Source organism: Marmota monax, unplaced genomic scaffold (assembly GCF_021218885.2).
Source record: "Marmota monax isolate L192 unplaced genomic scaffold, Marmota_monax_Labrador192_F-V1.1 WCK01_AAM20220418_F8-fsc00037, whole genome shotgun sequence".
Taxonomy (NCBI): Eukaryota; Metazoa; Chordata; class Mammalia; order Rodentia; family Sciuridae; genus Marmota; species Marmota monax.
Genome location: NW_026693245.1, coordinates 8,587,544 through 8,599,741, shown reverse-complemented (window position 1 = coordinate 8,599,741; position 12,198 = coordinate 8,587,544). Strand labels below are relative to the sequence as shown.

The following is a 12,198-nucleotide window of genomic DNA, read 5'->3' as shown; positions in this document are numbered from 1 at the left end:
CTTCTCACCAAGAACAAAATATATACCCCAAAAGCATGTCTCCATTGACCACCCTGTTAATCCCTATCTGGGGATTCATGTACTGATTAGGTTAAAACTCTCATAACTTAATTGTTTCACTTTTGAACTTTCTTGCATTGTCTCAGACAAGAGCTTTTGAAGGACATCTTGTATCTAACCATAATACTGCCCCCCAACCAAGAAAAGAAAAAATTAAAGATTGACCACTAGGGAGTTCTACTTAGCTATCAAAAGGAATGAAATTATGGCATTTGCCAGTAAATGGATGGAAATGGATAATGTCATGCTAAGCCAAACTTAGAAACTCAAAGTTCAAATGTTTTCTTTTATATATGGAAGCTGGAATAAAATAAATGGCAGGGAAGGATAGAATAACAAAGAACCAATCAAATACAAATAAATATATAAGTGAAAGGTAATCTAGTAGAAGGAAAATGGTTGGGGGGACGATAGGGGGAAAAAGGAAGAGGGAAAAGGGAGGAGGATCATGAACTGAAATCAATATCCATTTATGTATGAGTTTTTTTTAGGATAAACCCAACTACTATGCACAACTATAAAGCTCTAAAAAAAGAAAGGGAGATCAGTAAAGGAAAGGGACCAAGTGGTGGAAGATAGAGAAAGAGGAGGTGAGTGCTGGGGAGTGATATTGGCCAAATTATATTGTTATATCGTGCACATGTAAAATATGTAACAACAAATTCTATCATTATGTACAACTATAATGCACCAATTAAAAATGTGGGACATGGGGGCTGGGTTGTGGCTCAGTGGTGGAGTGCTTGCCTGGCACATTTGAGGCACTGGGTTCGATCCTCAGCACCATATAAAGATAAATAAATAAAGGTATTATGTCCATTTACAACTAAAAATATATTTTTTAAAAGTGTGGAAAAGCCAGGCACAGTGGTGCACACCTGCAATCCCAGTGGCTTGGGAGGCTGAGGTAGGAGGATTATGAGTTCAAAGCCAGCCTCAGCAAAAGTGAGGTGCTAAGCAACTTAGTGAGATCCTGTCTCTAAATAAAATACAAAATAGGGCTGGGGATGTGGCTCATGGTGGAATGCCCCTGAATTCAATGTCCAGCACCCCCAAAAAATGTGGGAAAAAAGACCGCCCTTTGGAATTGGTGAGTACTCAATGGGTCCCAACTAGGAAGGAATGCCTGTTGAGGAGGTTGTTAACATGGCACCTGTGCAGTAAGGGACCCACAGTAGATCCCCAGGCTAAAGAAATGGCTGGAGATCTCTTTAATCTTTAGACCACACCTGATCTCATGGTCTCTCACACTCCTTGGGATCTCTGGTCTAGTTCTGCTCTGGTCAAAAAATGCACTCTGGTTTACAGTAATTGCTTTACATATTCTCTTGTCTATAAATTTATTAGTCTGTGTTTGTGATAACTGGCTTGATAGAGGCTAAGGATTTGATGGCTACAGCGACAGTCCTATTAGAACTTTATATCCATGAGGGTCCCATTCTGGGACCTAGGCGACTAGCATCTTCATGGAGGTATCAGAACTTACCCATGTTGTGAAGCAGTCTCATAGGGAACCACATAAGAAGAATACATCTTGTTTCTGGGTTGGAGGAAAACAGGAGATGCTAAGGCAGCCTCCCCTGCATCTTGAGCTGTTCCACACCTCTTGGTGTTTAGGTTTTCAGAATACCTGGTGACTCTCTGCAAAGGAATTTCCATAAGTTGTATGTTACCAGACCCCAGACATTTCGTTAGAACTGACTCTTGCTCCAGATAAGCTTCTCACAAAATGTATCCCAGAGACAACAGCAGGCAAAATTCAGTTCTAATTCATCAAGATAATCTGCTCCCAGGATTCCTAGGAATAGTTTTGGTGGAGGTTTCCATGGCTGCTCCCCGTTTTTTGGCAGGGATTTCTCCTATACTTTTAAAATAATTGAGCTTAAGGTAATTATTTTATGGCCTTTTCCTGGTAAATTCACTTTTGGATCAGCATAGCTATTTTTTTTTTAAACAGATGTTTACTGAATAACGGAAATGACAGCACTACCTGAGCTGGGACTGGATAACTCCTAATATGTTTTGATCAGAATAGATGTCCTCTGCCCATTCCAGTTATAAACCTGTATGGTTCTGAGTTCATGAAATTTAGGAAACCCAACTCATCTTGCTCTTTGTTTTGGCATTATCAATACCTGCTTTAGGTCACCAGTCTGGGAAGTGAAATGCAACATGAATCGATCAGTTTTATTTGGTAGTGCACAGCCAGATTCCCTCTAGTGCAGGTGGGCTAGTGATGAACTGCATCAGATTGTGTAAGTCTGATGAAGTTATTTTCCCTTCAGTTTTGAAAGCTATTTTCATTGAGGTTAGAATATCAGATTCCTGTTTTTCTTTTCTTACAGTGCATTGATGATGTCATTTTACTATCTCTTGCTGTACCATTTCTGATGGGAAATTTGCCACGATCCTTCACTTTTCCCCTCTGTCTTTTTTTTTATGGCTTGTTTTCATAATTTCTTTTCTTTTCGAAAAATATTTTGATTGGCATGCCTAATTTAAAATTTTTTACTGAACATCTTTAAAATAATTCCTAGGCTGGCTTTGTAGAGTTTACATGAAATGGCTTTTAACCTTTCATCTATGTTAAATCTATTGACCTTTGCACATCTTATTTATTTATTTACTTACTTATTTTCTTTTTTTTTCATTTTCCATATTTTTAATTACCATTATTGCACCAATACAGCATACGCTTTATATACATATATCTTAAACTTCATTTTCAATTTTTCAGCAATTCAAATACATAATATATTATCATCTTGAGAATACAAAGAACACAACATGGAGGAAGATTGAGAAAATAGGTTCCCAATGTTAGTCACTAGTGATTCTACAGACTTTCTTTTTAGTGTTTTCTATTGGAATTTTAAAATGTCCTGCCATGGCTCTGCAAGAATAGAGCTGCCTGGAAGGGGAAGCAATGAAAATTATGGACCCAAAGTTAGAAAGAGTTAAGAATGGAAACGGGCTGGGGATGTGGCTCAAGCGGTAGCATGCTCGCCTGGCATGCATGCGGCCCGGGTTTGATCCTCAGCACCACATACAAAGATGCTGTATCCGCCGAGAACTAAAAAATAAATATTAAAAAATTCTCTCTCTCTCTCTTAAAAAAATTCTCTCTCTCTCTTAAAAAAAAAAAAGAATGGAATCCAGGAGAAACAATACATTTTCAAACTAAACATAAGGATCCCCCTTCAGCCAGAATGTATATCTCCAAATAGGTGCTAAGGGAAGTAATTACATCCTCCCATCTAATTCTCAAAATTGCCCTTTAACAAACAAAATAGGTAGTGCCCATTCATCTGAGGAGGTGAACTGTTTTCACAGCATTGTAAAAGGAATGGCAGGGCAGAGGGAAAGGAAAGTGAAGGGAGAGCAACTTGCTTTTAAGATACCCTAGCTAGCGGGTATCAAAGTCCAAGACAAAAACTGTCACAATAAAGCTGTGACTTTCTAACATCCTTCATAAGTGACAATATATGTAATAGCAGCTTTCTATTGAAGAGCCAGATGGATTGAAAAAAAAATGCTTATGGAAAGGGGTCAGATACCCAGGCAGCAAGGCAATGTGGGTACTGAATAAGACTTAAGTGCTTTCAACCTCTCTGTTCTACAGATCAGGTTAAAAACACAACTCTTCAAATTAGGTCAAATAAAGGGGTGAACATAAATTAATGCTGTGCTTCAAATGCAGCAACGAGGTGGAGCTGCAAGAAATTAAACATGTCTATGGAATATAACTTGGAAAGCACAGCCCCTTGAACTTCCTCCATCCCAGAAACATCCAAAGATGTCAAAGATGTTGCACTATTCAATAAACACAACAGTAGGGATGCCACCAATACAACCCTCTTATCATAGGAAAAGACATGTAAACACACAAGAGGGCGATGGAGCTGCACCTAGCGCTGGACGTTCATTGAATAGGACAAGCCTGGAGGCTATACAGAAGAGACCCAAGATACCCATCTTTCTCCAAACATACCCTTATCAAAATTCTGAATCTGTAAATACTGAGGTCAGCCTGTCCATTTTTAGAGTCTTGGGTTAGTGGAAAAGAAAGTTTCAAGGCTTTGTCTCCCCTGAAATTGTAAAATAGGGTTTCACAAAGAGGCACACAAGGATCATGAGATGATTCTAAAATAAGTTCAAGAATTTAAAAGATGGAGAAAAATTTTACGGATTAAAGGTCATTTCCCCTCAAAAAGACACTGGTCTTTTGAACCCTGCATAGCTAGCCACAAGTATAGTTAAGATCTACTGTTCTCCTGCATTGGTAATCACCAGGAAATAACAGATACTCTCTTGGCTGTATAGCAAGTAATGACATAGAAGAGTGACATAAATCAACTTGAATATAATGGAAAAGCTATGAAGAAGATTGTCCATTAATTTTGGTTTGGGGGAGGGAAGGGGTTCCTAACCTCCCTCACAGATTGGTGCCCTCAACGTCATTTTTATTCTTCAAGTCTGTCCTTACTGTCTTGCAATGCTATTCAAGACTGGACCCAGTTGGATGGCTGTGGTGCCTGGTTTGGAACTGAGCTGGATGCAGTACTAAAGTCTCCCCACAAGTCATTGCTTGCAGAAACTGGAGCTGGTGCTGTTGTTGTGACAGGTACAGGAGAATCCAAATCTAAAAGGATATCTGAATTACTACCTCCATGGTTAGATTTTGGAATGGGTGGTGGAGTGACATGATTACTGATGGCAACTGAGGAAGATGGTGGGGGAATAGTGACTTTGCCTCCAGGGGGAGGAGGAAGTAAACTTAGGCCCCCAGCTCCTGTAGTCCTGGGCTTAGAAGCAGCTCCTTTCTTGGTTGTAATGTTCCCAATACTCAACTTGATGGTCTGTCCTTCCTTGAAGCTTAGATCCAACTTGGGACGAGTATCCATTTCCTGAGATTCTTTGGAAATCTCAGATTCCTGCTTTACCCACTTGAAGTGATCTTGCAAGGAAACATTAAAGTCAAAGGCATCTCCCCGATCTGTGAATCCAATGCCAATGAACGCACTTTGACCAGTACCATCCTGGATCCGAATTACAAAGTAGCGGCTAGAATCTGTCACTGTCTCCACAGCAATACCAGGATATTGTTCTACTGGTGCCTGAGCAAAGAGCTCTCCTGAAACTTTATCTTCAAGTTTGATATAGGCAATCTTTCCTTTTGAAGTAATTCCGAGACGACGGGTCCAATCAGGTTGGTCTAATTTCCAGTCAGATGCCCTGTAACCGCGTTTGGAGGCCCCGGGGTGGAATCCGGTAGACGCTGACTTCCGGCTTTACACACAGCACAGATTCATACTCCAACTCGGCCGCCATCTTGACTCCGCTCTCCGCGTTGCCAGGGGCGGCCTTACTTATTTTCTTTATTGGTACTGGGATCTGAACCCAGGGGCACTTTACACTGAGTTACATCACCAGTCCATTTTGTATTTTATTTGGAGACATTGTTTCTCTAAATTGACAAGACTGGCCTTGGCATTCTAAGTAGCTGGCATTACAGGCAATGTTGGACCAGATCAGACCAACAACTAGGACAGGTCAATCCTGGCAATGGACAATCAACATGGATAAGATTGTTGATCACTGATGTTTTCAGAAAATGAAAGGAAGAAATGTAAAAAAATTGTAAAATTTGTCAAAATAAAAATAAGGGTTACTTGTGTCAACCTTACCAACAGGTAAATAAAGCCAGGAGGTTATAAAGGAAGGCTACTTATGCATGATTGCTTGATAATATCAGAAAAGACCACAAGTGTGTATGGAGGCCACCATAACCATAAATAAAAAGTACTACTGATAATTATTCTCAATTACCTGGTAGCAAAGGAGGTAACAGTTTCTAATGCTTTTTCTTATTTTTCATCTTCTTTCTTTCTTTGGTATCAGGAATTGAACCCAGATATGCTTAACCACAGAGCCATATCCCCAGCCCTTTTTCTTTTTTCTTTTGAGAGAGGCTCTCACAAAGTTGCTTAGAGCTTTGCTAAGTTTCTGAGATTGGCTTTGAATCTGTGATCCTCCTGTCTCAAACTCCCAAGTTGCTGGGATTACAGATTGGTGCCACCATGCCCTGCTTATTTTTTATATTCTTGATAAGTTTTGAGAAGCATTGGTCAAGCATATTGTAGGATGCCCCTTTATTAAAACTTTTCTGATATTTTTCTGATGATTAGATTGGAATAATATTTTTTTCAGAGAAAGAGTATATCATATCAGGAGCATGTTCTTATCAACACAATTTATGATGACTGATGTTCACTTTGATTACCTGATGGAACACTATTTGTCAGATTTTGCCATTGTAATGATACCCTCTTATCCCTTTCCCTGCTGTACTCTTTGGGAGGACATCTTTATATGTAGTCTGATTTAGAAGTGAGGGGTTGGACATCCTCTTCTTTGGAACACAGCATGTACATAAATTATTTGGAGGTCTCTTGAACAGGAAATTTGTCTCCTATCCCCCAGACACTCATGTTTTAATTCTATCTATTTATCTATCCAACCATCCATCCATCCTTTCCTTTCCTGGTTAAACAAGGAAAACAGTAAAATATGACCTTGTTCTATAAGGCTTAATTTTGTTTCTTAATCTAGAATGAAATGTTATTTCTTTATGCCAAAATTTAAATAGAATAATGCCATTATGTTTGCTTCATCTTTACTAATATTTGATTTTTTTACCTAAAATATTAAAATAAAATTCTCTATTCCTTTTACTATTTAGTTTTTCAAGAGTTTGGCCTATAGGATAGAGCTATTAATCTTGTTTCACAGATGAAAAGACAAAAGTGCCATTACTAAGTTCTGACAACAAATGTATTAGCTGCTGCAAAAATTGATTCTTAGTGTGGCCCCCACTTCACAGTGTTGTTACTTAATCAGCTCTGTCAATTTTAGTAAATTTTTTTTTTTTTTTGGTACTGGGAATTGAACCCACAAGCACTTTATCCCTGAGCTATATTCCTAGCCTTTAAAATTTTTTTTTTTTAGTTGTAGATGGATACAACACCTTTATTTTATTTATTTTTATGTGGTGTTGAGGATTGAACCCTGAATTATAACCCCAGCCCCTGAGCTACAACCCCAGTCCCTCCCCAGCCCTTTTTATTTTTTATTTTGAGACAGGGTCTTGCTAAATTGCTGAGGCTGGCTTTGAACTTGTGATCTTCCTGCAAACCTCCTAAGCCTCAGGCATGTGCCACTGTGCTTGGCTAGTTGAGTTTTTTGACATGTAGTTACAGTGGGAAGATTTGGGCTGGACATGGTATGTTGACCAGGATAGTGTCTGGAAAGTTCTCCAAATACCTGTGTGTTGAAAGCTTAGTTCCCACTTGGCACTATGGGAGATGATGGGAACTTTAAGTGGTATAGTCTAGAGGGAGGTCATCTGGTCATCTGAGATGTGCCCCTGAAGGTGATAGTGGGACCCAGGGCCCTTCCTCTATTTTTTGCTATTCTGACACCAGGTGACGGATTTTGCTTTACTGTGAGATTCCAATATGATGTGCCACCATAGGTCGCAGGCAGTGGGGTCAACTGATCAAGGACTAAAACCTCTAAACTGTGAGCCAGAATAAACCTTTTCTCTTTAAGTTATCTCACTTATTTTTTACAGTAATGAAAAACTAACTAATTTAGTATCTATGGATATTTGTTGGGTCTACTTATTTTTAGTGCTTCTCCTTAAAAATGCCTGAAAAGATTCTTTTACTTTGAGAGATTATAAAGAAAACTAATTGAAGAAAATCTCTACACCAGATGAAATAAATCATGCATGATTTATATACAAGTACATGCATTTACACAGTGAATGACAAAGGGCTGATAGCCCCATTGTGTGTCTGCACACTTGATAACCAGCCATTTCCCACAAAGGTAATGACTAAACCTTGGGCCAGAATTACTTAATATAACCTGCTTATTATCTCCTTTTTAAAATTTTTCCTCTTTTATATAATTTCCCATTTCTGTATTCTTATAGTCTACACTAGTTCATTTGAAATTGACTGCTTCTTTGAATAATCTGCTAATTGCAGGATTTGCATTCTGTTCATAGTTGCTCTTTCAATTATAGATTTTTCTACCTAAACTAGGGAGAATCCATTAATGATACTCCACAGTGTTGTCTGTTTATGTTTTTATTTCTTATTCTGCAAATTTGTATGGTATGGGAAATTAGGTGGTATTAAAAATTATCAACATGAATAATTAATACAGTAGAATTATTAAATTATTATTCTGTAAATGCTTATTAATACTTATTTATTCTGTCTATAAAACGAACCAACTAAATTATCACTGTTGCATGAGAAGAGGTTTTATAAATTGCGTTGGCTTCAGTCAAGAAAAAAAATCTTCTAGGCTCAGTGTTAACCAGAAATGTTTTTTTTTTATTATTTCAGAGATTATGTAATTGAGTAAACAAACCTTGGGTTTGTTCCTCACCTGAAAAGATAAAAAAGAGACTAGGCCTTATGGGCATTTTCCTCTATGATCAGAGATAAATTCATAAACAATCCTTAAGAATTTAAAAGGGGGTATGATTAAGTTAATGCAAGCAGAAAATATTTTCTTTTTTTTTTAAATCAAAGTAATGACCGCTATAAGTATGTAGAATGACATTTAAAAACACATGGTTATTTTGGTTTTGTCTTGAGACTGAGTTATTGCCAATATAAATGTTGAGAAAATTTAGTTTTTGTGTGCTAGAATAATCAAGAGAAGCAAAAAAGCATAAGTTAAAGAAAAAAAAACAGATTGAGATATGTTTGGATTTAAGACTACTCCTATCAAGAGTAGTAATGACGTTTATATGGTCAACACATGAAGTGTGGATGCCTGCATTGTTGAAAAGTTCAGGTGAATGTTGTCAATACAGAACAGTTTTAATGCAAAATTGGAAAGACAAAGGCTATTCCTATACACATAAAGTGAAATTGAGGCAACTGATTTTCTAGATGTTTTCCACAAAATCAATTTTGACTTGCAAAATTCTGAAAATTGCTCAGTGACCCCTCTTCCTGCCTATACAAAGATAATGTCTAAGGTGTTTTGTAATGGAGTTCCTTATTCTAATTTTAGCTTTTAAGTAAACTATAGGAAATTTCTACTATTACTAGGGTCCGGGGAGTCTTCAATTTGTAAAGTGGTTTTATGTTGTGGAAACAGGTGGGTGTTTTGGAAACATTTTTGGATTCAAAAATGACATTGGGGAAAGAATTGCAAAAAGTACTGTTTGCTTAGGAAATCTCATGTCAAGCTAGGGAAGGCCTCTTGCCCTGCCCAGGTACACCTCCTTCAAGTCTTTTCAATTCTTTTAGACAGACACATTGTTGGACTTTCCTTTGATTAATAATTAATTTTGGTTAATAAATAGACTCTTAAAAATATGACTTCCCCCATTATAACTAGTATGTGTTCATTAATATTGTTTTAGAAAATAGAGAGTTTCCCTAGTTTCACCTTCCAAACAATCATTGTTAATATTTTGGTGCATTTCATATTGGTTTTTGGTAATTATTGGTTTTATTTTCCCCATAGTTGTGATTATCCAGTCAATAACACTTAGCAATTTTGTTTCACTTTTTAACATACCTCTCTCCCATAAATTATTTTGACAACTTCAAAGAAGGAACATGAGACTCCATAGCATTCCTGACTTAGTGCAGTTTTTTATACCAGGTTATTTCTCTCCTCCTACCTACCCAAGATATTGTGTTTAACAGGTGCTTTGAATGAAGGCAGAAGCTTGGTCCTTGAGGAGCTCGTGGACAACTTGGGAAAAACTATCAACCAAAGGATGAAAGTTTTGACAAAGAGGGAGAACCCTGGAATACTTGGGGAGATATGACAGATCAGGGCAGAACTATGAAAAGCATGAGGATTACATCTTCCAAGATCATCAGAGAAACGAGTACAGAAATAAAGGGGGGAAGTTACCAAAAAGAACTCCTCAGTATGACATTTTCCTAGGTAAATCTGAGGGTGTTGAAGTCAGAGTAACCATTGGCGAGAGGTGTTGACCAGGGAAAGAGGATGAAGAAACCTCATCTTTATCTAAATGCTGGTTGCATAGGTGTATTCACAGGAGAATCATCATCAAGCTATACACTTTAGATTAGCACACTTGATGGGAGTTATATATCAGCAAAAAACCTCTTGGACTGCCCTTCTGCTCCAGTGGGAGAGGCTTAGAGTTGGTTTCTTCTGCTCTCTCCTGAGCTGCATCTCACTGTTCACAGGCACTAGGACTCAGGCTTGGCAATTAATATCATGGCTCTGCTATAAGTTGAAAAGCCTTTTGTGAACTAATTTTATACACCTTTTAAAGTTAACTCTATAGGGAAATGCAGTTGACTTACAAAAGAACATCAGGGAGGTAATTCAGCAAACATTTATGGAACATCTCTACTGTGTAAAAATGGACTTTTGTGCTGCAAATGTCTACAAGATGAATGAGACCAGGATTCTATTGTCAGAAACTTGTCCCTCGGTTAGGGTCTTTCCCATATTACTATTGGGACAAGTTTTAATTTTCCAAGTTTTAGAAATAATAAAAAATAGTGTTTTATGATAAGATACCATCTTGTGCTGCTGTCGCAGAATACCATAGAGTGGGCAATTAATAAATGATTTTATTCTCTTATAGTTCTAAAGGCCGGGAAGTCTAAGATTAAGGTGCTTGTCTTAGCACCTTTGTTTCTGGTTCCAAGAAAGGTGCCTGACTGTTTCATGTTCCAGAGACAAGGAAATTGTGTCCTCATGTGGCAGAAGAGAGAATCCCTCTTACAAGCCCTTTTTACAGTAGCATTGCATTTGTTTAGGAGGGCAGAGGCTTCTAGACCTAAACACCTCCCCAAAGGCTCTGTCTCCCAGTGCTGTTGCCTTGGGGACTGAGTTTCTAACATATGCATTTTTTTTTAAGGAACACAATCAACCCATAGCAGATGCAAACATCATTAGCTATCATAGAAATACAAATAAAACCACAATTATATTCCACTTTATACCCACTAAAATGGCTATAAGTGTTGACAAGATATGGAAAAATTAGAATCCTCATACACTGGTCTTGGCAATGTTTAAATGGTACAGCTGCTTTGGAAGACAGCTTGGCAGTTCCTTAAAAATAGAGCTACTGTATGACCTAGCTTTACTCTTTTAGGTATTTATCTAAGAGAAATAGAGACATAAAGGGCAAAACAAAACCTTTTGCATGAATGTTCATAGCAGCATTATTCACAATAGTCAAGAGGTGGAAACAACCTAAATGTGCATCAATTGATGGATAAATAAAATATGGTTTATGTCCATACATACAATAGAATATTATTCAGCAATAAAAAGGAATTAAGTATTATATATTCTACAACATAGATAAAATCATGCTAAATGAAATAAACTAGTCACAAAAGATCATATATTGCAAGTTTCTATTTATGTAAAATGTCCCATAATAAGCAACTATGCAGACAGAAAATCGATTAGTGGTTGCCTAAGGCCGGGGAGAGATGACTGCTAAATGGTAAGTAATTTCTTTTGGAAGAATCAAAATATTCTGTAACTGATTGCATTTATGGTTCTACAATACTGAATACGCTAAAGATCATTAAATCACACACTTTAAATGGCGAATTTTATACTATGTGAATTACATCTCAGTAAAGTTGTTTTAAAATATTGGCGTCTTTGAAGAAAGCACAAGTTAACACCACCATTCAGTTAAAAATTAAGAGGTACTCGGTTAAGAGGTACCCTGAAAAAGACCACTTGTGTTTTAACCTGGGCTAACTATCTGCTAGCTGTGGGATGGTGGGCATGTTATTTATCCTATCTGTGCCTCAGTTTTCTGTCTGGAAAATGGAGATAATGGTATGGCCTACTTCAATTGTAGGTAGATATGCACACAGGCCTTATGCATAACTGTAGTAATAAAATAAGCTCATGAACAGCATTCTTGATCAGTGCTTAATAAATGTTAGCTATTATTTGTAGAGCACTCTAACATTTTAAAAACACTCTTATACATTTTTTCATTTCATAATACAAGTACTCAGGGAACTTTCTTTCCTTCTGCCTCCGTAATGTTTTGAGCAACTTGTTTTTGGCACTCAAAGCTCT

At 37.4% G+C, this 12,198-nt stretch overlaps 1 protein-coding gene across 1 annotated transcript; it reads right to left on the bottom strand.

The window, feature by feature from the left end:
* Positions 1–3,291: 3,291 nt before the first annotated feature.
* Positions 3,292–5,391, bottom strand: LOC124100735 (adaptin ear-binding coat-associated protein 1-like). The gene is given in 2 exon segments (XM_046456352.2): positions 3,292–5,315; positions 5,317–5,391. Coding segments are annotated over 2 exon segments (828 nt in total). The 3' UTR covers positions 3,292–4,562.
* Positions 5,392–12,198: the final 6,807 nt, after the last annotated feature.